Genomic DNA, 27,997 nt, shown 5'->3' on the forward strand with positions numbered 1-27,997 from the left:
TTAGCTTGGTTGCTCAAACGATTCTTACGGATCCGCCCAGGAAGTGGCAAACAGGGCGAGAGTGCAGGACGAAAAACATCTTAACAAACGGCAAAAAAAGTTGTGAAATTGTGGCTTTCAAAGAGTTGTGTGTGTTAATGATGTCTATAATCTTCAGTTTCTGTTGAAGTAGTCCATGGAAAATATATTTGAGCGATAAGATACAGTTCACGGACCAAGATGGGTAGAAATGGCGGGGTTTGTTTTAGTTTCTAGCCTTCCTGCTAGGCAGACAAGTTTTTAAGCGAACGGATCAGCAGGTAGAAAACTGAAGCAATACTTATTCAACCCCGATCACATTGGTACAAAATAAACTTTTTGGACGAGTAGGCTATTGCAACAATATTTTTATTTTAAGTGCTTACTTGTTTTTCTATCAACTGCCTCCTGGGTCCTACTAACATGACGGTACGTTTGCCCTTTTGCCTTGATGCCACTACTTGAATTACATTTCCATTTGTTTTGAGCCTATAACTGAACCGTGTTCATTGTTGCAAGAATGTTTAATTGTTTCGCCGCAACCACTAGGCAACATGGAACATTGGGGTTAAAATGGTTACATTTTTATTCGAGTGGGTGTGTCTATATTCTTGTTTCGTGGCCTTTAATTCTTTGTTTTATAGTTTGTTTTCTATACATAACGTTATGTTTTTTGTTATGTTTCAACCTATAGTTTATTCCTTCAAATTAATAAGCAAGTGTTTAAAGGTATACTTCTGAGTGCGGGTGGGTCATCCTCATCCTGGCACTTTGAAAAACATCTATTTGCTGAAATAACGTTAACAGCTTGCCTCCGATGTTTCCTGTTGTTGCCAACTATTAGTTTATTGCATCTAATTTCAAAATTATATTAAAGCATTTATGTAGGCTAAATGCTTTGAGAGACACACATACACACACCAGTATGCTCATAGTTACTTAGATGACACATTTTATCATCATAAGTCAACTCATGGGAAGGTCGTTCTAAGTCTACCTCATGCTGTAACCATACATCTGCCTGTTATTGCTCCTCAGGCCTTGTAATGGTTTGGCTGGAACAAAGCACAGTGGTGTTTACAATGTGACAACTTATGAGTTCCAGTGAGAACAGGCAGTGATGCCAGGTAGAGGGGGAGGGTTGAAGGAGATAAAGACCCAAACTGAGGAATGTAGATGGAAAAAGTTTCCTGATCTTGATCCAGGATCACCTCCTCTGTAAAGTACCTCACAGGTTTTCCCCTGTTCCCATCACCCTCAAACTGAAAGGATTCCTAGAAATAGTTGAGACTGCAGTGGTTATATGTCACTAACATATTAGTCTGATTTTTAAATGTATAATCCATGTTTGAACCCTAGAAGCTGTTAGTATTGGTGATGTAGATGGTGAAACCTCTGGTCTCAATCTGCCTGTAGCTTTAATGACCATGTTAATCTCTCTACATAGTGTTCAGCTCTAGTTCCCCTTGTCTATGTTGATTATGTTACTGTTACCTTAGCAATAAAAGATTTTTCTGTCTTCTCTCTCATCACTCAAAGGTGTGCTTTTTTTTTTGTTTCCTGTTGTCCTTAACATTTCTAGAAACCCTCTAAACGTCCATGTCCTCACACATTTGAATGTACACGCAGGTGTTTGCCATGGTGCACTAACTGCATGCAACGCTTGCCCTTTTTTGAAATTCTACATGGAAAAATGTTGGTTTTTGTATTGTGAACATCCTACGCTGGCATCCTTTGTTTTACTTTTGTGTTTCTTCAAAACGGTTCCGTTAACCTGACACTTTGTCTTATTTCCTTGTAGCCCGACCTCCTTAACTTCAAGAAGGGATGGATGTCAAAACTGGATGAGAATGGAGAGGTGAAGTCATGTTTTTCTTCATTTCTTATGACTTTTTTTCTTGTCTTATTTAGTCAGAAGTCATGTATCACTTGTTTATCTGTTTTCTTCTTTCTTTCTAGCTCTTCTTCCCTTCTGGTTTCTTTCTTGTTTGATTCCTCGCCTCCTTTCTCTCTCCCTCTTTCCCTCTCGCCTAATGAGAAAGCTTGTGCGTAAGGCGATAGCTGCAGACTATCCATGTTATCCCAGTAATAGCTTGGTGTGCCCAGGCAGGCACAACCAGTATGTTCTAGCAGGATAAGACTGAGTATGAAACGTCCTCATATGAGCTTGTGGCTCATTGTATCATCTATGTGCTAGGTTTGTATGTTGTGTTTGAACTCATTTTGAATTCACAGTACAAACACTTAGATGACCCATACATCACTTTAAGCACTCTTTTTATACTTGTCATAATGTCTTAAACACTGTGTACTCCATAGGTTTCATTGGTCCATGTTAACTTGATTTGAATGATGTCTTGCTGTGAACTGTCACTTAGCTGCTTGTGTGCATTAATGCATCAGATTGGTCGAATAGTGCTGGTTTAACTGGTGGCCTGTGTCTGTCTGCAGTGGAAGAAGCACTGGTTTGTGTTGACCGATGCTGGTCTGAGGTACTACAGAGACTCTGGGGCGGAGGAGGTACGTTTTCAATGGCTTCAAAGTTATTTTGACTATTGCAATAATTGTCTTAGGGATACATTGTGAGTTAATGATGTGTCTTTAGTCTTGTTTGTTCCTAACTGTGTCTTACAGAAGGATGATCTGGACGGGGAGGTTGACCTGAAGTCTTGTGTAAAAGTGTCTGAGTTTGATGTAGAGAAGAACTATGGATTTCAAATACAGGTGAGTGTGTTTTTCACTGTTCCAATTATTTTCTATATTATGTGAGGATGAGTGACAGGTATTTGAATGATCTCTTTCCATCACCACACCCTTTCCATTTCTTACTCTTCTCTCCTCTCTGTCGGTCAGACGAGGGAGGCAGTTGTCACACTGTCAGCTATGACTGCAGGGATCAGGAGGAACTGGATTGAGGTTCTGAGGAAGAGTGTTCGGCCCAGCAGCTCTCCAGACCTTACACAGTGAGTTCCTCCTCCCTCTATGTCCCAGCTGGCAAATACACAAGTCACATAAGGAGGCCTATTGTTTTCTGATACTGGTATACAGGTGGGCTACTAAGTCCATGGGCAGTTGTGGATTACTTCAAGTCTCATTAATCATTTGTAATGTTATGTTGCTTACATAGTGAATCACCAGGGATTTATTTTATGTAGTGATATTGAGTGATAGGGCTGTTGCGGTGACCATATTACCGGCAGTCATGACCACAGTAAAATTCCACGTGACAGTTGAGTCTTGGTAATGCTTTTTAAACTCACCTCACTGTGATGATCAATTTGAAGAAAGAAGTTCAACAGCAGGTTGAAACTGAGAGTAAAACATGGTCGTTGTGGATGTTGGTTCAAAGCCTAACACAAGGAAATGGACAGTGTTTTCTAAGATTCATTCACTACACCCATACTCATATTTGAGCTTATGCAAGGCCTATATGAGCCCAAGCTGGAACAAAAACCCTGAATTAAAATTGATTGAGCTGTTATACAATACATAACCTACTGCATATTACCCATGGCAGAAAAACATTTTAAAATAATTTAAGATGTATTTGGTACCTAATTGGTCTAGCCTACAGAATACTCACTTGATGAGAGATCGGTTGTGCAGCCTGAGGCAAGGAGCACACTGCAAGCTTTTTTTGCTACTTTCTCAAATCTTCAAGCCTATAGTCTCATCATGCACCCATATATGTTTTGATTTCTAAGGCATTCTAAGGTTTGTATCATTCACAACTAAAGTTGCCAAATAACTATAAGTCTAGCATGTAGGACCTGTTTAAAATGATCGCTTTTAAGCTCATATGCGCACTCGCTCCGAATGGGGATTCAGCTAAGTTAAATATAATTCTTCTTACTATAAAATCATATAAGATGAGCATATCTTGTCAGCTAAATAAACAAGTCTATGGCATGGAGCATAGCCAGATAACATACAGTAGGCCAACTCATATTCTGTTCTTCTGAAATACATTTTCTTCATATCATGTTTCTTTTAGACCTGACTAAAATAAATAATGGATTATTGTGATGGTGTATGTTAAATTGATTTATTACTTTATTTTTATGTAGACGTTTCAAAGGTCTGCATCAGTGGCTTGTATGTGTGGAGGCCTGGAGATGCTAAATGTATTTGTTAATTAACGGTCAATTACCGTGAGACAGGCAGTCTTTTGCATGACAATAACTGGCTGACAAAATGTAATGACCGCCACAGCCCTATTATACTGTCACTTTATCAATCTGCGCTCTCTCTCTGTCTGACTTGGTCTCTCCCTGTCCTTCCTCTCCTCCAGACTACCTGACAGCAGTAGTGACAAGGAGAACTCTCGCTCCCTGGCCTCCACTCGTCGACCACCTTCTCGCCATGCTGATACTGGTTCAGAAATCACCACATCCGCTGTACGCCGATTTGACTGTGTCGAGCTGTCACCAGTGCCTGTCCCCTCCAGCCCTCTGCCAGCCACTCAGAGAGAGGCAGGGGAGGGGCAGGGCAGGGAGCACGCCCAATGGCAGGAGGAGAGGAGCAGAGATGTGACCAGTAGCACATGGGAGCAGGTGCTGTCGAGGAAAGGGCCGGGTGTAGGCTCAGATCCCAGGATAAGAGCAGAGGAGGAAATTGAGAAAAAGTGGGCAGAGTTTGAGCGGCTGCCATTAAAGGAGATGAGGTCACTACTGCCAATGGGCTCACGGTCCAGCCATCCAGCCAATGAGGCGCTGCAGAGGGAGGTAGTGCGTGGAGATGTTTTTCAATTTGCAAACACAATAAATAAATGCAAATTTACTCTTCATCTAGATGATTCATCTACAGATGAGGTGGAACTCTTTAACACTAGGCTTGCTCTATTATGCATGTGGGATGGTAATCAGGCCCTCTGCAGTAATACTGACCCTGTCAGTCTTCAAAATACCAAGGAGGAGGGTGTAATAGGGGCTTAGTTAGCAATACCGGTTTGCCCGGAAAAATTAAGACTACATTTCCCTGGTTCTAGAACTTTGAGTTTATCAGATGTCGATAGTGGAAACACTGCTGAAAGTCTCATTCCATCTTTGAGTGATGTGTCATGTGATAACATTGTATAGTGTGCTGTTGACTACTGTGTCTTCACAGGGGTAGTTTTAGGACTTGTGCAGACCATACAATCATATCATGAGGTTGCGGGAATCTGATTCAGATGAATTTACTCCTTGCACTGTCCCTTTGTCTATGATCCATACAGTCCCTAACATTGCCTTTGAGACACATGACCTGCATGATGTGTGGGATTGATATGAATGCATGGAATATGGCATTCATCACTATTCGCATGTTAGTTCGGTTCAACCCAGTAATTACATACCCCGCCGCCTCTCTCTTTCTTTCAGTGAGCTTTACCGCCTCTCTACCTTTGTGACACTCAGGTGGCGTCTCTGAGGCAGCAGCTGGAGCGTTTGCAGGGAGGAGGATGGGGTGGGGGGAGGGTGGGGGGAGGTAGCTGTGGTCGGGATGCTACGTGCGGCCGCAGCCTTCAGGCCATGGAGCGGGCCCACAAACGGGCCCTGGAGGAGCTGCAGAAGCAGCATGCCCGCGAGACCCGAGAACTGGAGAGGGACAGGGATCGGGTGCTGAGGGAGGAGACCCAGGACACAGCACAAGGTCAGGGGTCACAGGATCTTGGGGTCAAGGGTCAAATTTGTACATAGATATCATTAGCTCCCCAATTCAAGAACTTTTGTTGTTTATGAGGCGTGTGACATCAGAATGGAACAGTCAACACCACAGCATTTCATGGGGTAATACAGTTTGTTTGATTTTAGATTCATTAACATCACATCCTCCCCTTTCTCTCTGTGGTTTAGTTATGGAGACACTGAAGAAGGCCCACAGGGAGGAGCTGGAGAGAGAGGTGGAGAAGGCAAAGAGGCTTGGTGGAGGGGGTGCCAACACACAGACTCTACGCACACAGCAGCAGTGAGTGCTCAAAACACAACCCGTTCCTTACACACCTTTACATACATAGTACATCCTTTCTTTGTATCATCAATTTAGGCGTGGGCGGCATACCATTATTTGACTATATACCGGTGTTGATGCACGGACCGGTTTGGGTTTTTACTTCTTCTATAATGGTATTTGAATATTTGGTTTGTTAAATGTGCTAAGCAACTCCGACATGTGTAATGTCAGTTTTTCTAGTATACTCAGTTTGCTACTTCAGTCGTCTCTCACTCCTCCTGCTTCATGCCACTTCCCATATCAAGCCCTGCTCCCTGTCACTCAAGGAGAGAGCAATTGCTTAACCATGGAGTCACAAGCACTTTCATGCCGTTCACTTTGCAGTCTACATGGTCAGATGGATGCAAGAAAATGTTGGTCACGATGTTGCTTTCCAAAAAACATTTATTTGCATAATCTCTCAAGGAACTACATTGGACCTTGTGCAAACTGGAGAATGCAGATCCCAAGTCCGCATTTATTATAGCTGGGGACTTTAATAAAGCAAATCTGAGGAAAACGCCACCGAAGTTCTGTCAACACATCGCCTGCAGTACTCGCACTTTAAAAACTCTCGACCATTGTTACTCTCCATTCCGGTAGGGCTACAAGCCCCCCTCCCCGACCTCCCTTCGGTAAATCAGATCATGATTCCATTTTGCTACTCCCTATAGGCAGAAACTCAAACAGGAAGTTCCCTGTGGCTCAGTTGGTAGAGCATGGTGTTTACAACACCAGCATTGTGTTTGCAACGCCAGGGTTGTGGGTTCGATTCCCACGGGGGACCAGTATGAAAAAAAAAAAAAAAAAAATGTATGCATTCACTACTGTAAGTCGCTCTGGATAAGAGCGTCTGCTAAATTACTAAAATGTAAAAATGTAAAAAAGGTCTGTTCAATGTTGATTTGACCGATCGGAATCCTTGCTTAAAAAGACTTATGATCACGCGATCTGGGACATGTTCCGGGTTGCCTCTGAGAAGAACATTGACAAAAGGCACCTAAAGGACTGACCATGAGAAACAAGATTCTCTGATCAAACCAAGAATGAACTCTTTGGCATGAATGCCAAGTGTCATGTCTGGAGGAAACCTGGCACCATCCCAAAAATGTCTAAAACCCTGTTTTTCTTTGCCGTTATGGGCTAATGTGTGTAGATTGAGGGGAATTTGCTGCAATGTAACAAAATGTGAAAAGAGTAAAGGTGTCTGAATACTTTCCAAATGCACTGTATATACTGCGGACTCCAACATTGCTCATCCTAATATTTATTATATTTCTTACTTTTTAGATTTGTGTGTATTGTTAGATATTACTGCACTGTTGGAACTAGGAACACAAACATTTTACAGGTTATTGAATTTAGCTCTGCCTGAAATATCCCCTCCTGTGCATTTTACCATTAAGCCTATGGTCAGGGATTTACGAAATACCATAAAGGTCAATATATCAAAATAAACTACACAATACCTTTATTTTTGTAATGTATGTCATTAAAATACATGTGCTTTAAAATACAAAAATGTATTTGCAATTAGCCGACCCGAACAGCAACAACATTCTCAGTAAGGGTTACAAAAACATTTTACTTGCCATGACTGTGATATGCTAGTTGAGCAAGTCACTCTGAAAAAGAGTGTCTGCTAAATTACCAAAATGTATAAGTGAAAATGAACATACCAAAATAAACTGCAAAGCACACTGGGTATTAATGGCCTTGTTTCGGGGTGGAGACATAGAATAATGCTCAACATGCTTTGCAATTGTTAATTTTTATATACATTTCTATTTAGTTCATTTAGCAGATGCTCTGATCATGCTATAGTCAAATAACATTTTGTCACATGCGCTGAATACAACCTGTGTAGACCTTACCGTGAAATGCTTACTTACAAGCCCTTAACCAACAATGCAGTTCAATGCAGAAAAGATTGACTAAATAAACTGAAGTAAAAGATTAAATAAAAAGGTAACACAATAACCATAACAAGGCTATATACAGGGGGTACCGGTACAGAGTCAATGGGTACCGAGTCAATGTGCGGGAGTACAGGTTAGTCGAGGTAATTTGTACATGGACAGTGCCTTCGGAAAGTATTCAGACCCCTTGACTTTTTCCACATTTTGTTACGTTTTTTTAAACAATAGCATTCAGACCCTTTGCTATGAGACTTGAAATTAAGCTCAGGTGCATCCTGTTTCCATTGATCACCCTTGATGTACAGGCTTCCTTTTCATTCTGTCATTTAGGTTAGTAAATTATCAAGGAACCCACCAGGTACAACCCTAAATCCGTAAACATGGGCACCCTCATAGATATTTTCCTGACCAACTTGCTCTCCAAATACACCTCTGCTGTTTTCAATCAGGATCTCAGCGACACTGCCTCATTGCCTGCATTCGCTATGGGTCTGCGGTCAAACGACCACCCCTCATCACTGTCAAACGCTCCCTAAAACACTTTTGCGAGCAGGCCTTTCTAATCGACCTGGCCCGGGTATCCTGGAAGGATATTGACCTCATCCCGTCAGTAGAGGATGCCTGGTCGTTCTTTAAGTAATTTCCTCACCACCTTAAATAAGCATGCTCCTTTGAAAAAATGTAGAACTAAGAACAGTTATAGCCCATGGTTCACTCCAGACCTGACTGCCCTCGACCAGCACAAAAACATACTGTGGTGTACTGCAATAGCATCGAATAGTCCCTGCGATATGCAACTTTTCAGGGAAGTCAGGAACCAATACACACAGTCAGTTAGGAAAGCCAAGGCTAGCTTTTTCAAACAAATGTTCATCCTGTAGCTCTAACTCAAAAGTTTTGGGACACTGTAAAGTCCATGGAGAATAAGAGCAGCTGCCCTCTGCACCGAGGCTAGGAAACACTGTCACTACCGATAAACCCACTATAATCGAGAATTTCAATAAGCATTTCTCTACGGCTGGCCGTGCTTTCCTCCCGGCTACCCCAACCCCGGCCAACCGCACCGCACCCACTGCAGCTACTTGCCTAAGCCTCCCCAGCTTCTCCTTCACCCAAATCCAGATAGCAGATGTTCTGAAAGAGCTGCAAAAGCTGAACCCAAACAAATCAGCTGAGCTAGACAATCTGGACCCTCTCTTTTTAAAATGATCTGCCGCCATTGTTGCAACCCCTATCAATAGTCTGTTCAACCTCTTTCGTATCGTCCGACATCCCTAAAGATTGGAAAGCTGCCGCGGTTATCCCCCTCTTCAAAGGGGGTGACACGCTAGACCCAAACTGTTACAGACATATATCCATCCTGCCATGCCTTTCTAAAGTCTCCGAAAGCGAAGTTAACAAACATATCACTGACCATTTCAAATTCCAACGTACCCTCTCCGCTGTGCAATCCGGTTTCTGAGCAGGTCACAGGTGCACCTCAGCCACGCTCAAGGTACTAAACGATATCATAACCGCCATCGATAAAAGACAGTACTGTGCAGCCGTCTTCATCGACCTGGCCAAGGCTTTCGACTCTGTCAATCATCGTAAAAGAATTTAACTAGGCATGTCAGTTAAGAACACATTCTTATTTTAAATGACGGCCTAGGAACGGTGGGTTAACTGCCTTGTTCAGGGGCAGAACAACAGATTTTTACCTTGTCAGCTCGGGGATTCGTTTTTGCAACCTTCCGGTTACTAGTCCAACGCTCTAACCACCTACCTTAAATTGCACTCCACGAGGAGCCTGCGTGGCAGGCTGACTACCTGTTACACGAGGGCAGCAAGAAGCCAAGGTAAGTTGCTAGCTAGCATTAAACTTATCTTATAAAAAACAATCAATCTTAACATAATCACTAGTTAACTACACATGGTTAATGATATTACTAGTTTATCTAACGTGTCCTGCGTTGCATATAATCAATGCGGTGCCTGATAATTTCTCATCGAATCATAGCCTACTTCGACAAATGGGTGATGGTTTAACAAGTGCATTTGCGAAAAAAGCACTGTCGTTGTACCAATGTACCTAACCATAAACATCAATGCCTTTCTTTAAAATCAATACACAAGTATATATTTTAAACCTGCATATTTAGTTAATATTGCCTGCTAACATGAATTTCTTATAACTAGGGAAATTGTCACTTCTCTTGCGTTCCGTGCAAGCAGTCAGGGTATATGCAGCAGTTTGGGCCGCCTGGCTCATTGCGAACTGTGTGAAGTCCATTTATTCCTAACAAAGGCCGTAATTAATTTGCCAGGATTGTACATAATTATGACATAACATTGAAGGTTGTGCAATGTAACAGCAATATTTAGACTTAGGGATGCCATCCGTTAGATAAAATACAGAACGGTTTCGTATTTCACTGAACGTTTTGTTTTCGAAATGATCGTTTCCGGATTCGACCATTTTAATGACCAAAGGCTCGCATTTCTGTGTGTTATTATGTTATAATTAAGTCTATGATTTGATAGAGCAGTCTGACTGAGCGATGGTAGGCACCAGCAGGCTTGTAAGCATTTATTCAAACAGCACTTTTGTGCGTTTGCCAGCAGCTCTTCGCAATGCTTCAAGCATTGTGCTGTTTATGACTTCAAGCCTATCAACTCCCAAGATTAGGCTGGTGTAACTGATGTGAAATGGCTAGCTAGTTATAATTCCTAATAACTACAACCTAAAACTTCTTACCTGGAAATATTGAAGACTCATGTTAAAAGGAACCACCAGCTTTCATATGTTCCCATGTTCTGAGCAAGGCACTTAAACGTTAGCTTTCTTACATGGCACATATTGCACTTTTACTTTCTTCTCCAACACTTTGTTTTTGCATTATTTAAACCAAATTGAACATGTTTCATTATTTATTTGAGGCAAAATAGATTTTATTGATGTATTATATTAAGTTAAAATAAGTGTTCATTCAGTATTGTTGTGATTGTCATTATTACAAATACATAAAAAAAATCGGCCGATTAATCGGCATCGGCTTTTTTTGGTCCTCCAATTATCGGTATCGGCGTTGAAAAATCATAATCGGTCGACCTCTATTCTGTATACATCTGGCCCTTCTTTGGACACTGTTAACAAACCTCCAAACGAGATTCAGTGCCATACAACACTCCTTCCGTGGCTTCCAACTCTTAAATGCTAGTAAAACTAAATGTATGCTTTTCAACCAATCGCTACCCGCCCGCCCGACTAGCATCAGAATATGTGGACAACTACAAATACCTTGGTGTCTGGCTGGACTGTAAACTCTCCTTCCAGCATATTAAGCATCTCCATTCCAAAATTATATCTATAATCGGCTTCCTATTTTGCAAACAAAGCCTCCTTCACTCACGCTGCCAAACATACTCTCGTTAAACCGACTATCCTACCGATCCTCGACTTCGGTGATGTCATTTACAAAATAGCCTCTAACACTCTACTCATCAAACTGGATGCAGTCTTTCACAGTGCCATCCTTTTTGTCACCAAAGCCCCATATACCAGCCACCACTACGACCTTTATGCTCTCGTCGGCTGGCCCTCGCTACATATTTGTCGCCAGACCCACTGGCTCCAGGTCATCTATAAGTCCTTGCTAGGTAAAGCGCAGCCTTATCTCAGCTCACTGGTCACCATAACACCTACCCATAGCACGCACTCCAGCAGGTATATCTCACTGGTCATCCCCAAAGCCAACACCTCCTTTGGCTGCCTTTCCCTTACAGTTTTCTGCTACCAAGACTGGAACAAATTGCAAAATTTGCTGAAGTTGGAATCTTATATCTCCCTCACTAATTTTAAGCATCAGCTATCTGAGCAGCTTACCGATTGCTGCAGCTGTACATAGCCCATCTGTAAATAGCCCACACATTTACTTTTTTTGCTCTTTTGCACACCAGTATTTCTACTTGCACATCTATCACTCCCATGTTAATTTGCTATATTATAATTACTTCGCTACTATGGCTGATTTTTATTTCCTTACCTCCTTGCGCCATTTGCACACACTGTATATAGATTTTTCTATTGTGTTATTGACTGTACTTTTGCTTATCCCACGTGTAACTGTGTTGTTTTTTTGTTGCACTGCTTTGCTTTATCTTGGCCAGGTCGCAGTTGTATATGAGAACTTGTTCTCAACTGGCCTACCTGGTGAAATAAAAATATATATTTTTTTTAAGTATTGTGGCGTAACTACAATGTTGATTCATCCTCAGTTTTCTCCCATCACAGCCATGTTTTAAAGTCACCATTGGCCTCGTGGTGAATTCCCTGAGATGTTTCCTTCCTCTCCGGCAACTGAGTTAGGAAGGATGTCTGTATCTTTGTAGTGACTGGGTGTATTGATACACCATCCAAATTGTAATTCATAACTTCACCATGCTTAACCTCTATGGGCTAGGTGGGACGCTAGCGTCCCCCCCGTGGTGCACTCCATCAACAGCAGGTGCATTTCAAGAGCGGCAAATTTGAAACCAAATAAATGTCAAAATTCAAATTTTTCAAACATACAACTATCTTACACCCTTTGAAAGATAAACATCTCCTTAATCTAACCACGTTGTCCGATTTCAAAAAGGTTTTACGGCGAAAGCATAAAGTTAGATTATGTTAGGAGAGTACATTGACAATAGCTGTGTGTAATGTTTTGTCAATTCAAAGACAGGGTCACCAAAACCATAAAACCAGCTAAAATGATGCACTAACCTTTTACAATCTCCATCAGATGACACTCCTAGGACATTATGTTAGACAATGCATGCATTTTTAGTTCTATCAAGTTCATATTTATATCCAAAAACAGCGTTTTACTATGGCATTGATGTTGAGGAAATCGTTTCCCTCCAATAACCGGCAGTCAAGTCAGCACCACAAATTAAATAATTAAAATTAGAAAACATTGGTAAAATATTATATTGTCATTTAAAGAATTATAGATTTACATCTCTTGAACGCAATCAACTTGCCAGATTTAAAAATAACCTTACTGGGAAATCACACTTTGCAATAATCTGAGCACTGCGCCCAGAAAAATACGCGTTGCGATACAGACTAGACGTCATGTTGGGGAGATTTAAAATCGAAAATACTATGTAAATAATCCATTACCTTTGATTCTCTTCATCAGATGTCACTTCCAGGTATCACAGGTCCATAACGAATGTAGTTTTGTTCAAAAAAGCTCATAATTTATGTCCAAAAATCTCCGTCTTGTTAGCACATGATCTAAGCCCGCCGGACTTCACTTCATGAACGAGGGGAAAAAATATATTTACGTTCGTTCAAACATGTCAAACGTTGTATAGCATAAATCATTAGGGCCTTTTTTAACCAGAACATGAATAATATTCAAGGTGGACGAATGCATTCTCTTTTATAACGTATTGGAACGAGGGTACCCAACATGAACTCGCGCGCCAGAGTCTAATCGGCCATCACCGTTCCATGGCTCTTGTTCGGTCAGATCTCACAGTAAAAGACTCAAAACACTTTGTAAAGGCTGGTGACATCTAGTGGAAGCAATAGGAAGTGCCAAAATATTCCTCAGCCCCTGTGTTTTTCAATGGCATAGGTTTAAAGGTAATACAACACATCAGATATCCACTTCCTGTCAGAATCTGTCTCAGGGTTTTGCCTGCCAAATGAGTTCTGTTATACTCACAGACACCATTCAAACAGTTTTAGAAACTTTAGAGTGTTTTCTATCCATATATAATAAGTATATGCATATTCTAGTTACTGGGTAGGATTAGTAACCAGATTAAATCGGGTACGTTTTTTTATCCAGCCGTGAAAATAGCCCCAACAGGTTTAAGGGATATTAATCCTCTGCTTTTTTTTTTTACCCCATCTACCGATAGCTGCCCTTTTACGAGGCATTGGAAAACCTCCCTGGTCTTTGTTGTTGAATCTGTTTGAAATTCATTGCTCGATTTAGGGACCTTTACAGATAATAGTATGTGAGGTAGTCATTCAAAAACCATGTTAAACACTGAGTCCATGCAACTTATTATGTGACATGTTAAGCCCATTTTTAACCCCTGAATGTATTTAGGCTAGCCATAACAAAGGGGTTGAATACTTACTGACTTAAGACATTTCAGCTTTGAATTTTTTATTAATTTGTTAAATTCTAAAAACATAATTCTACTTTGACATTATGGGGTATTCTGTGAAAGTCAGTGACACAATTTAATTTATTTCAAATTCAGGCTGTAACAATGTGGAAAAAGTCAAGGGATCTGTTGCACATACAATGTTAATGAACATTACTTTTACGTGTGTGTGTGTCAATTATGATTTTCATTTTGCATTTGTGCAATTGTGGTTAATGGGTGTGGGCAGAGGTTTCCATCTAAACCACTGTTGTACCAAAATGTCTTGTGAAACAGAACCATTTTCACAGTTCGATTTTTTTTTTTTGAGACTGCATGTTAATCATGTAATGGTCTGCCATGTAAACACAACATGGCTGCTACTGTTTTTACTGTGCACAGCCAGTGCAGTGTCAAGTTTTCTACAGAATACCAGTAGTGTCTCCAGTCTTGCTTTTTTAAAAATATATATTATTTTACCCCTTTTTTTCCTCCCCAATTTCGTGGTATCCAATTGGTAGTAGTTAGGCTTGTCTCAACGCTGCAACTCCCGTACGGACTCGGGAGAGGCGAAGGTCCGAAACACAACCCAACCTAGCCGCACTGCTTCTTGACATAATGCGCATCCAACCCGGAAGCCAGCTGCACCAATGTGTCAGAGGAAACACCGTACACCTGGCGACCTGGTCAGCGTGCACTGCGCCCGGCCCGCCACAGGAGTCACTAGTGCGCGATAAGACAAGGATATCCCAGCCGGCCTAACCCGGATGACGCTGGGCCAATTGTGCGTCGCCCCATGGACCTCCCGGTCGCGGCCAGCTGCAACAGAGCCTGGGCTCGAACCCAAAATCTCTGGTGGCACAGCTAGCACTGCGATGCAGTGCCTTAGACCACTGCGCCACCCAGAAAGCCCCAGTTTTGCTTTTAATCTCAGGCGTAATATACAGTTTTTATAAATTAAATGTTTCTATCCTCTCTCGTCCCCTCAGGTTAGAGACCCAGGCCCTGCAGAGGGAGCTGTCCAGCCTGTCTGAGAGGTACTCCCAGAAGTGTCTGGAGCTGAACAGGGCTGAGCAGAGCAACTGTGAGAGGGAGAAAGACATCACTCGCAAGGAGAGCGAGCTGGAGCAGCTGAGGAAAGAGAACCAGGTGAGCCCAGGAGTCTGGAGGTCTTTATCAGCTGCTCCTGTGCATTTAGCCTACTCTACCCTAACACTTTTGTTATAGACAAGCAATGCCTATCTATATGACACATTCAGCGGTTTGTCAGTATGCTCAATATTGTCAATGTTTTCACATTTCAGGACCTACAGGCCCGTTTGACAGAGGAGATCAGCCGCATGCGCTCCATCGTCACGGGCCAGGGGTCGGAGGGCGTTTCCCACGACAACCAGGACAGGCCGTCCTGTGAGCTGGAGGTGGGTCAGGAGGAGGGGAGGAGACAAGTTGTAGAGAGCACCTCAACCATAACAAGCCTCTCTACCTACAACAATGACATAGGGGGCACTTGTCTCATGTTTGAATAGAAAGGGAAGGGTTTATGAAAGGCAGCGTGCAGTTGGTTATTATGTAGGGCATTGACTTGAAGAACGTGTGTGGTGTGAATTTTCATTGACTGCACACTGAAACACACTGCCCCCTGTTGGATGCTGTGCCCCATGGAGACACAAAGTTGTTTTCAACACAAGTGAATTTGTTAAATGTTGACTGTACTTCCTGATTTGGTCTCGTTTTTAAATTTGGTTTGTTTAACCTCTTGGGGCTAGGTGGGACGCTAGCGTGCCACCCGTGGTGCACTCCATCAACAGCAGGTGCATTTCAAGAGCGGCAAATTTGAATCCAAATAAATGTCAAAATTCAAATTTTTCAAAAATACAACTATTTTACACCATTTGAAAGATAAACATCTCCTTAATCTAACCACGTTTTACGATTTCAAAAAGGTTTTACGGCGAAAGCATAAATTTAGAGTATGTTAGGACAGTACATTTACAAGAGTTGTGTGTAATGTTTTGTCAAGTCAAAGACAGGGTCACCAAAACCATAAAACCAGCTAAAATGATGCACTAACCTTTTACAATCTCCATCAGATGACACTCCTAGGACATTATGTTAGACAATGCATGCATTTTTAGTTCTATCAAGTTCATATTTATATCCAAAAACAGCGTTTTACTATGGCATTGATGTTGAGGAAATCGTTTCCCTCCAATAACCGGCAGTCAAGTCAGCGTAACAAATTAAATAATTAAAATTAGAAAACATTGGTAAAATATTATATTGTCATTTAAAGAATTATAGATTTACATCTCTTGAACGCAATCAACTTGCCAGATTTAAAAATAACCTTACTGGGAAATCACACTTTGCAATAATCTGAGCACTGCGCCCAGAAAAATACGCGTTGCGATACAGACTAGACGTCATGTTGGGGAGATCTAAAATCGAAAATACTATGTAAATAATCCATTACCTTTGATTCTCTTCATCAGATGTCACTTCCAGGTATCACAGGTCCATAACGAATGTAGTTTTGTTCAAAAAAGCTCATCATTTATGTCCAAAAATCTCCGTCTCGTTAGCACATGATGTAAGCCAGCCGGACTTCTCGTCATGAACGAGGGGAAAAATATATTTCCGTTCGTTCAAACATGTCAAACGTTGTATAGCATAAATCATTAGGGCCTTTTTAACCAGAACATGAATAATATTCAAGGTGGACGAATGCATACTCTTTTATAACGTATTGGAACGAGGGTACCCAACATGAACTCGCGCGCCAGGTGTCTAATGGGACATCATCGTTCCATGGCTCTTGTTCGGTCAGATCTCCCTCCAGAAGACTCAAAACACTTTGTAAAGGCTGGTGACATCTAGTGGAAGCAATAGGAAGTGCCAAAATATTCCTAAACCCCTGTGTTTTTCAATGGGATAGGTTTAAAGTCAATACAACACATCAGGTATCCACTTCCTGTCAGAAAATGTCTCAGGGTTTTGCCTGCCAAATGAGTTCTGTTATACTCACAGACACCATTCAAACAGTTTTGGAAACTTTAGAGTGTTTTCTATCCATATATAATAAGTATATGCATATTCTAGTTACTGGGTAGGATTAGTAACCAGATTAAATCGGGTACATTTTTTTATCTAGACGTGCAAATGCTGCCCCCTAGACCCAACAGGTTAAGAAATGCTAGTAGCCATGACTGAATTCAACCGAGAGATGGTTTGATGTGGGTGGGTGTGCGTGTTCGCAGCTGGGAAGAGTTATTTATTTATTTATTTTGACATTTAGCTTCAGTCGGCTATTGTGCGACCGTGGCAAAATTGGTTTGACTTTGGATAGCCTACCTCCGGGGCTAGATGAATTTCTACTATTTATATCTGGAGGTTAAGTCATTGAAATTTGGAGCTATTGGACATATTTTAAGTCAATTTTGACATTAGAATACATGTTTCTTCTAAATCATACGTTTTTAGGGACAGTTGCTCTTTGTCTGCTCAGTGTCTTAGATGTTGGGTTGATCACTCTTGTTAGCTTGTAATAATATTATGTTTTGTTTTGTCACAGGTTCTTCTCAGGGTGAAGGAGAATGAAGTGCAGTACTTGCACAAGGAGATCAGCTGTCTGAGGAACGAACTTCAGTTCCTGAACACGGTACTGGTTCACTGTGTATTTGTGTGCAGGCATAAAGGTCTAATGTTTTCATCTTTAGACGGTTTGGCTGACAACGTCACAAATGATGTGTGTGTGTGTGTGTGTGTGTGTGTGTGTGTGTGTGTGTGTGTGTGTGTGTGTGTGTGTGTGTGTGTGTGTGTGTGTGTGTGTGTGTGTGTGTGTGTGTGTGTGTGTGTGTGTGTGTGTGTGTGTGTGTGTGTGTCGATGTGGCCGGAAGGCATGCATTATAATTCTGAACGGTCAGATGACTAGGGCCATGTCCATGTAAAAGGACCCATAAGCACCAACGTGAAGTTCATAGGAGCATATCAAATTGGGTGTCAAAAGAAAGATAAGAATCTATATTTTTGGGAAATTAAGGCATAAACCAGGTTTCCATCCAACCTTTTTATGTGAGTAAAAAAAAGAAAAAAAACATTCACGACAGGCCTGATGGAAACATAATTTTTTGGTAAGCTTTCCAAATGTCGACACAACAAAATACACTAGACAAGGTAGCATCTTTTTGTGTCTGTAAAATGACGCAAGAAATGTCAGTGGAAAGGCTTTTATGCCACATATTGCTATAATAACCATCTTATGGAAGTAAACCTGGAGTCATGTGATGTTGTGTGGTCTTCCTACTATGACTCATCGGGAAAGCAGGTAGATTACAGAATAAATAAATGATGAACTTTAAAGGGTGGTGAAAATGCAAGGTGTTGAGCTTTATGCTTGTTTCCAATATTGAGGGTCTGGTTCTGGTGACTTGATCACCGATGCTTGGCTGTTGTTTGACAAATAGAAATTCTCACTCTTTTGTCCATCATTTAGGGTAATCTGCGAGCTATTGGCTAGAGCGCATTTGCCAATACCAGAGTGGGTACATTCGCTATATAACGCAAAAACTTTTAGTGAGAACCATCAGTAGAGTTGAAAATTTGATGGAAACTCATTTAACTTGTATTTCTTATTCGGTACCGCAAAATATATTTTTATGTGCATTACGTCATCACGCACACACAGCCTTTTATCCGCAACAAGTCAATTTGATGGAAACACTTCTCTGATGGAAAATGTGCATACTGTCTTGTTTTTATGCATATTTTTGAATATTCACATGAAAATCTGTCGCCAATTTGATGGAATCCTAGCTATTGATACATTTTCAATCGTTTTCCAACTTAAAAATGTGGCATAAGTGAAGGCTTTGATTTGTGGATAAACAGATGGAAAAGGGGTCTTAGAAAACATCTACCAGAAAAAGTATTTTAAATACATCATCAAAACACAGAATGTTGAAGTAAAGACCCCTGCCAACTAATATCAACACTTTATATTTCATTTCTGAGAAATTGTATACCTTATGTAAGTCGAGGAAATATTGCTTTGTAGTTTCATTACCAAAAACTAAGATATTTTCTAATTTCTCTCCCTCATGAGCAGGGAAGATAATGAAAGTTCATACAGAGCATTTGAAAAGTATTCCGACCGCTTGACTTTTCCCACATTTTGTTACGTCACAGCCTTATTCTAAAATGGATAACTTTTTTTTTTAAATCTTAAATCTACGCACAATACCCCATAATTGTAGGCCGTCATTGTAAATAAGAATTTGTTCTTAACTGACTTGCCTAGTTGAATAACATTTTTTTTTTTTTTATATATATTTATTATTTTATTATTTTTTGCAAGTGTTAAAAAAAATGCATAAACGGATTTGCTTAATTATTCAGACCCTTTGTCATGGGACTCGAAATTGAGCTCAGGTGATCATCCTTGATGTTTCTACAACTTGATTGGAGTCCACCTGTGGGAAATTCAATTGATTGGACATGATTTGGAAAGGCACACACCTAAGGTCCCACAGTTGACAGTGCATGTCAGAGCAAAAACCAAGCCATGAGGTCGAAGGAATTGTCCGTAGAGCTCCGAGACAAGATTGTGTCGAGGCACAGATCTGGGTTAGGGTAACAAAAAATGTCTGCAGCATTGAAGGTCCCAAAGAACACAGTGGCCTCCATCATTCTTATATGGAAGAAGTTTGGAACCACCAAGACTCTTCCTAGAGCTGGCTGCCCTGCCTAACTGAGCAATCGGGGGAGAAGGGCCTTGGTTAGGGAGGTGACCAAGAACCCAATGGTCACTCTGATAGAGCTAGAGAGTTCCTCTGTGGAGATGGGAGAACCTTCCAGAAGGAGAACCATCTCTGCAGCACTCCACCAATTAGGTATTTATGGTAGAGTGGCCAGACAGAAGTCACTCCTCAGTAAAAGGCACATGACAGCCCGCTTGGAGTTTGCCAAAAGGTACCTAACGGACTCTGACCATGAGAAACAAGATTCTCTGATGAAACCAAGATTGAGCTCTTTGGCTGAACGCCAAGCATCAATTCTGGAGGAAATGGGGCACCATCCCTACGGTGATGCATGGTGGTTGCAGCATCATGCTGTGGGGATGTTTTTCATCAGCAGAGAGTGGGAGACTAGTCAGGATCGAGGGAAAGATGAACGGAGCAAAGTATAGAGATCCTTGATGAAAACCTGCTCCAGAGCACTCAGGACCCCAGAATGGGGCAAAGGTTCACCTTCCAACAGGACAACGACCCATAGCACACAGCCAAGACAACGCAGGAGTGGCTTCGGGACTAGTCTCTGAATGTCTTTGAGTGGCCCAGACTTGAACCTGAAAAAACATCTCTGGAGAGACCTGAAAATAGCTGTGCAGCAACGCTCCCCATCCAACCTGACTGAGCTTGAGAGGATCTGCAGAGAAGAATGGGAGACTCTCCAAATACAGGTGTGCCAAGCTTGTAGCGTCATACCCAAGAAAACTCAAGGCTGTAATGCTTCAACTAACTAAGTACTGAGTAAAGGGTCTGAATACTTATGGAAATGGGATGTTTCAGTTTTTGTTTTTTATATACATTTGCAAAAAAAAATCTACAAACCTGTTTTGGTTTGTCATTATGGGGTATTGTGGGTAGATTGAGGAAAATACATTTTAAAATAAGGTTGTAATGTAACAATGTCGGAAAGGTCAAGGGATTTGAATACTTTCCGAATGCACTGTAAGTAGCAAGTAATGGTAGACTTGTCAATTAGTTAGTGATTTTACTGATAGCAATTTTGTTTGAATTATTAAGTGGTTTATTCTCGTTATTACAAAAAAGTCTTTAACGGAATTACTGCAACTGAATATGCTACAATGGGAAATGTGAAGTCACAAATTGCGCTGTTGCGGTGACCATATTACCGCCACACCTGCAGTCATGAGTCATGACCTCAGCAAAATTCCACGTGACCGTTGATTCACGATCTTCTCCTGATATGCAATCTAGACGTGCTTTGGTAGTACCCAACTTGCTAACAACCATCAAGTCCTAATGGCCTGGTGCTCCAGGGCTCTATTGTCCCTCTAACCACTAACATCAATGCAAATGCAGTCAAAAATCACATCAAACATGATCAAAACAGTAGGCCTATAATACTTTTAAAACTCACCTCACTGTGATGATCAAGTTCAGCTGCAGGTTGAAACCGTGCAAAACATGGTCATTGTGGATGTTGATTCAAATCCTAACACAACAAAATGGACAGCTCTCTAAGGTGGTGAGAAAATCAAAACACCCATATGCATATTAGAGTTTATGCGTAGGCTGAATTATGATTGTGTCATTATACAATACATAGCCTACCGCATATTACGCATGGCAGAAGAAAAAAAACATAAAACCAACAAAACCGATGTCCCAAATACGATGCTCTAGCCTGTACTCAAATTAAACACATTTGAGTAATCACCTTTGAGTGTGGACTGTGTGGTTATGCCTACTGGATGGACTGGTTACCTTATGCTGTTCTCCAACATTTCTAACCACGAGTCTGGGAGAAAATGAATAGCCCTAGGCATGCAGTTGGTTCATTGATTGTGCAGGGTGATTTTGAATAGCCTAGTAATGGGTATTTGTTTTAATATTTCAATAATTAATTGGTTGAAACAACCTTTCTTAGCTATACAGAATATCTCACCACCATGTTTCCATCTCCTACGCTCTCTCCTTTATTCCTTTCCCGAGCGCACAGAGGGACTGTCAACAGTTTAATCAAATATGTTTTGTTGCGAAAACATGTTACTGTCGATGTTCCCGAACAGATTTCACTTGGTTTCCAAAATGTAAGCACTGGGTAGCTGCAGGAACAGGGTTAGGGAGCCCATGGCATGCATACAGAGCACTGGGTAGCTGCAGGAACAGGGTTAGGGAGCCCATGGCATGCATACAGAGTACTGGGTAGCTGCAGGAACAGGGTTAGGGAGCCCATGGCATGCATACAGAGTACTGGGTAGCTGCAGGAACAGGGTTAGGGAGCCCATGGCATGCATACAGAGCACTGGGTAGCTGCAGGAACAGGGTTAGGGAGCCCATGGCATGCATACAGATTACTGGGTAGCTGCAGGAACAGGGTTAGGGAGCCCATGGCATGCATACAGAGTACTGGGTAGCTGCAGGAACAGGGTTAGGGAGCCCATGGCATGCATACAGAGTACTGGGTAGCTGCAGGAACAGGGTTAGGGAGCCCATGGCATGCATACAGAGTACTGGGTAGCTGCAGGAACAGGGTTAGGGAGCCCATGGCATGCATACAGAGTACTGGGTAGCTGCAGGAACAGGGTTAGGGAGCCCATGGCATGCATACAGAGTACTGGGTAGCTGCAGGAACAGGGTTAGGGAGCCCATGGCATGCATACAGAGTACTGGGTAGCTGCAGGAACAGGGTTAGGGAGCCCATGGCATGCATACAGAGTACTGGGTAGCTGCAGGAACAGGGTTAGGGAGCCCATGGCATGCATACAGAGTACTGGGTAGCTGCAGGAACAGGGTTAGGGAGCCCATGGCATGCATACAGAGTACTGGGTAGCTGCAGGAACAGGGTTAGGGAGCCCATGGCATGCATACAGAGCACTGGGTAGCTGCAGGAACAGGGTTAGGGAGCCCATGGCATGCATACAGAGTACTGGGTAGCTGCAGGAACAGGGTTAGGGAGCCCATGGCATACAGAGTTTGGGCAGAATATCACCTGTTGCTCAGCGAGAGCATCCTCCTCAAACAGTGTGAAGCATGGAGTGAAGGAAGTGTTCTGCTATTTATTTCTCAGCTGCTCATATTAAGCACATGCTCTGCTATAAAACCGAAGTAGCCTACCCGTCATCACTGGCGGGAAAGCGCGCAGCCTCCATTCACTATTCAAGTGCATACCGATGTCATGTCTTTTCCCCCTGTTCCTTCCCATTTGATAATGTGCCATTCTAAATTAAACTAATAATACATATTAGCAAAGACGAGATTCAATTTAGAATAGTCTGATGGGTGAAAATATGATCACCTTGAGAGAACAGCTGTGCAGACTGAGGCGAGGAACAGAGCACAAGCTTTTATTGCTACTTTCTCAAATCCTCAAGCCTATAGTCACATCATGCACCCATATTTGTTTTGATTTGTAAGACATTCTAAGGTTTGTATCATTCACAACTAACATTGCCAAGTGACTCTAAATCTAGCATAATAGCCAGATAACGTACAGTAGCCCAACTCATTCTGTTCTTCTGAAATACATTTTCTTCATGTTTCTTTACACCTGACTAAAATAAATAATGGATATTTTGTGATGGTGTATATTCAATTTATTTATTAGATGTAGATTTTGCAAAGGTGCGCATCAGCGGCTTGTATGCAGCTTGGAGGCCTGGGGATACCAAGCGTGCATGACAATAACCTGCTGACAAAATGTCATAACCGCCACAGCTCTGGTCACAAACCAGTTGGGTCACCTGCTACTGTCTTCCCTTCCACTGGCATTCTGTTATGTTCAGCTCATAACTGTTTTACTTTGTCTTTCTGTTGTCTGGTGGTCAAACCAAGCGTGTTAAAAATGTCTGCCTGGACAAGCCCTCTCTCTCTTGCTCTCTGTCTCGTTTATGTCACCTCTCCCAGCTCTTACTTACACCTACCCATGAGCCCCCTCTCTTTCTTTCCATTAACTGTAACTAGCATCCTCACCCACTGGGCATCGACTGACACGGGACGTCAAAATTTGGTCAGTCTACCCTAGCCTTGATGTTAACGTCCGCAGATAGGTTCAGATTTGGTCCGGCCCATCATAGACGTATGTTTCACAAGTTTGGATAGTACAGTGAGTAGAACACAGCGCAGTGAAATACAATACAGTAGTACAGTACATTTATTTAAAAATGTTATTTAACTAGGCAAGTCAAATTCTTATTTACAATGAGGGCTAACACCGGCCAAACCCAGACGACGCTGGGTCAATTGTGAGCCACCCTATGGGACTCCCAATCACAGCCAGTTGTGATACAGCCTGGAATCGAACCAAGGTGTCTGTAGTGATGCCTCTAGCACTGAGATGCCTTAGACCGCTGCGCCACTCGGAAGCACTTGTGAAACGACATCCATATCCATAATTATGCATTTGTGTAGTATAGATCAGGGACCTATGATGTAATTTCGTAATCGTAATTCAGTTACCAGGTGTAAATCCTCTTCACTTACTGTAGTTCAATAACCAAAATAAACTCAAGGTGCCGTGTCATAGCTGACACCGCATTCTTTCTGCAGACATCTTTGAATCTTAATTCGGAGAAGATATTTAAGAGTTTTTGGAAAACTTGGTCGCATATAAACCTGAGGGAGTTTTTACCGTAATTCCTTTACCAACTTCGCATCTGCACAGTTCTTCCACTAAATTAGTTTATGTACAGTTTTCAGTGGAAATTGTGCATAGAGTTGTATGGTTTCGTTAAACTTTGAAATTAATGGTTTTTATTTTACATACATTTTAAAGTGAGAAAAACCCGGAATAATTCCGTTACCGTGGAATTAGCAACAACAAGCTGCCATGTGGGGAATCACAGGTGGCTCGTTATATCTTATTGATACCATGTTTTGACTGATGTCTATGCTAAAATGGCTCGAATTCATTAGCTAGCAAACAACTGTAACAACGCATTTGAGAGACATTTTGAGACAAGAGTTTACATGTTGTCAACAGTCTAAGCCAGGGGTAGGCAACCCTGTTCCTGGAGTGCCAAAGGTACTGCAGGATTTTGTTCCAACTAGGCACCACACTTGACCAGCTGAGCTAATTAATCAGCTCTGTGATTGCCTAACTTCAACACACCTGGTCTTCAGGTCAGTTCAATCAAAAACAGTGTTGCCAACCCCTTCTGTTTTGCCCCATAGCTGCACACGTGTTGGTTTTGTTTCTAAACAATGTGTAGGTGGAGACTACTTTAACTCTTCACACAAACTGGAATGTTAATCTACAAGTTAGCAAAGCTGTTTTGTGTGGTTGATTGTTCCAAGTCAATCACAAGAGCAAAGCAACAAGTCCTCAGGCTATTCTGTCCATCCCAACATTGTATGTCTGCCCAGAGTGGAAGAGGTATACTTTGTCCATCTGATAAACCTGTCTTTGTGCCCTTACCCCTATAGGAGAAGCAGTCGGCCTGTGAGCGGTATAAAGAGGTGCACGGGGAGCTGAGTGGTATGAAGAGCAGGAGCGAGCGGGAGATCCAGAGCCTTAGGGAGCACCTGAGATTGGCCATGGTTGCCCTGCAGGAGGGCCAGAAACTAGGCAACAGCCTGGAACATTGAGACACCGCCACAAGGGCTCTGGCTCAGAGGTATAGACGTAGCTCAATATTAAGAGCTACATAGTCATGCTCACACAGCTTTTAAATAGTTGATTACATCGATCTTCTATGATGAAACTGTGATTGCCTAATATCTTTTTTTGGTTTTCTAGTTGTGTGGGCACAATGGTGACTGAAATAGGAGAGGAGCAGAAGTCTTCGCACCAGAAGATGCCGGCTCGGGGGACCACGATAGTGCCTTAGCTTTCAATCATTCAGCCGATGAGCGGCATAGACTAGTATCAGCTGATCGGTCATATTACACTGGGTCGCGCAAATTTTAATCTGCACTTTTTAAACTTTTTCTATTGTTGATGTGCGAGAGTGAGTGAATGAAAATATTGGTCTGAGAAACTGGATTATTTGTGGAAAGACTGTTGCTGTGATGTATTTGTGACCTGAAACAGCACTGGATTACCTTTCTCTGCATACCTACCTACATGTAGACCTACTATTTACATGTTGACAGTAGCCAACATATAAACAGTTGGTCTACATGTTGGCTACTGTCAAAAGCTGAATAAGGAAGCAGGATATAATTCTCGCCAAAAACCAAACTATTTTCATTTCGGAGCATGGATTTCTACATGCTAATGATTCATTCCATGCCATTTCAGCAAGCCATGACACCCACCATATCAGATTGTTCTGAAATAGTTTCTGTAGTTGGCAATGGGTAAGATTGACATTCCTGAAACATTTTGTTGAAACTTAATTTGATCTCTGAGAAAGGTAAGTGATTGCTCCCAAATTGGCCATTTTTTTTATTTATAGGATTCAGATAATATTCAATAAATATAGTTTCCAACATCCGATTTGGACCAAACTTCTTCCTACCAATGAGTAAGACATGAGGAATCTCATAACATTGTCAAAACCCACCACACCCCATGCCAATCCAACCCCAACAACCAGTAGACAGTATCAGTTATCTATGTTTTAACAAGTAGTATGAAGCTGTGGCTTGGAGTACTAATCCATACTATGTAATGTATTCCCTATGTATCTGGTGATGTTTTTTTTCTCTCCCCACGTTCAGAGAAATGAATAATTGAAGTCACTTGCGTTATTTACCATAAAGTAGTTTGAAAGTACTAGGTTTTGACCACTAGATGCCGTGGTCCTGCTATACTGCCGCACTCTTATCAATTTTGCTGGTCTCGTGTTTATTAAATAGGTCACAACATTTCCTTTGCAACTTTGTAAACAAAACCAATAGATTTGGCTCATTATGGAAATACATTGTGTGGGCATCCTCAATTTCAAGTCAGTCCTCTATGAAAGCAATTCAGTTTGTCATTTTATGCTTAATGTGTGTCCAGGAAATGGACCCCTTGGGGTTTAGTCCCTTCAAAAAAAAAGGTCTGGATTAGTTCCTGTTAGACCATTCCCGGTGAACAAGAAAACCATTTAAGCTATATCACTTCTAATGGTTTCAATCTTATGGTCTTCAGTGGTATAAGTCCCAAACATACAATGTATTGTGTTTTGTAATGGTATTGGGTTGGAATTAATGCTAAATGTCACTAATCGCAATGCTGTTTCCTAATCATAATTTTATTGAAAAACATGACGACCATGCAATGTATTTTATTAGGGTTGTCACATTTTAGGCCCTAGCCCTTTTCTCCAAAGTTTTGGAAATGTAGAAAAACTATTCATATGAGAATTGCACGGTAGGGATAGCCTCAGAAAGCTGCCACTTGTTGAAATATTCAAGGAACTTGTTGAACAAAAATGAAACTATATACAGGTTGTTGGGGTGGTATTGGCATTTTTTGGGGTCTAACTCATTGGTAGGAAGAAGTTTGGTCCAATTTGGGCGCAATCAATTAGATCATGAGATCAAATTCTATTTAAACTAAATGTTTCAGGGATGCTAATCGTAGCTCTTACTAACTACAGAAACAATTTGAGACGGTGGGTTTCAATCCTTTTTCTTGTGCTTTTTGAGGTGGAACGACCTTAATGTTGTATGTCAACAATTGTTGCTCTCGGTGATTGTTGTCATTGTACGCATTTTACTTCGCAACCCTATTTGTCGCTTTATTCAGTGTAATATCATCTTACAATGTGGGTCTCTATTGTGAACAAACTTTATAACTATTTACAGTTGGGATTGATACAGAGAAAATGGTTTGGTACTGTAAAATCCTGGGAAGCCAAATTGGAAATCGCATTCATTCCTCTAGTGCGTCATCTGAATGTGTGCTTTTTGTTTTATATAGTGCCTTCTGTGACTGGAGAATTGCTTGTAGATGTTGTCGTCTCGCAAGGATTCTTGATTTTTTTTTGATGAGGCTAAGAAGATGCATGTTGCGATCCTTTCCCAACATTATGTATGCATGATTGATTGTGCCACAAAAATGTCTAGTGTTGCGTCAATGAGCCAATGTTTTTTTTATCATGTATTTTGTGAGGAGATAAAGTAGACTTTATTGTCTTTTGACAATGTTTTAATATTTAATGTAGGGCATGCGATATCTTTGTAAAGTACCATCCTTTTACAAGCAATAAAATGCATGTTAATACAGCCGTGTGAATCATCCATATTCAGCTGATTTACACTAGTCTCAGTTAGAACTCT

The 27,997-nt window shown here is 41.5% G+C and overlaps 1 protein-coding gene and 1 non-coding gene across 2 annotated transcripts; both read left to right on the forward strand.

Moving 5' to 3' along the window:
* On the forward strand, positions 1-27,943 carry LOC106601213 (TRIO and F-actin-binding protein). The gene is made up of 13 exons (XM_045715156.1): positions 1-447; positions 1,820-1,876; positions 2,470-2,538; positions 2,653-2,742; positions 2,872-2,981; positions 4,310-4,742; positions 5,415-5,649; positions 5,853-5,964; positions 15,032-15,191; positions 15,347-15,460; positions 17,614-17,700; positions 25,211-25,401; positions 25,524-27,943. The coding sequence occupies exons 1-12, from the start codon at positions 442-444 to the stop codon at positions 25,370-25,372; spliced, it is 1,635 nt and encodes a 544-aa protein (XP_045571112.1). The 5' UTR covers positions 1-441; the 3' UTR covers positions 25,373-25,401; positions 25,524-27,943.
* trnav-uac (transfer RNA valine (anticodon UAC)) lies at positions 6,682-6,775 on the forward strand. Its single transcript has 2 exons — positions 6,682-6,719; positions 6,740-6,775. It is a non-coding gene; the product is annotated as a tRNA-Val (tRNA).
* Positions 27,944-27,997: the final 54 nt, after the last annotated feature.

This window comes from Salmo salar, chromosome ssa03, assembly GCF_905237065.1.
Source record: "Salmo salar chromosome ssa03, Ssal_v3.1, whole genome shotgun sequence".
Taxonomy (NCBI): Eukaryota; Metazoa; Chordata; class Actinopteri; order Salmoniformes; family Salmonidae; genus Salmo; species Salmo salar.

Coding starts and splice junctions, on each gene's coding strand:
- LOC106601213 (XM_045715156.1), top strand. Junction 2,539..2,652: donor GAGACTCTGGGGCGGAGGAG/GTACGTTTTCAA, acceptor TGTGTCTTACAG/AAGGATGATCTGGACGGGGA. Junction 5,965..15,031: donor ACTCTACGCACACAGCAGCA/GTGAGTGCTCAA, acceptor TCGTCCCCTCAG/GTTAGAGACCCAGGCCCTGC.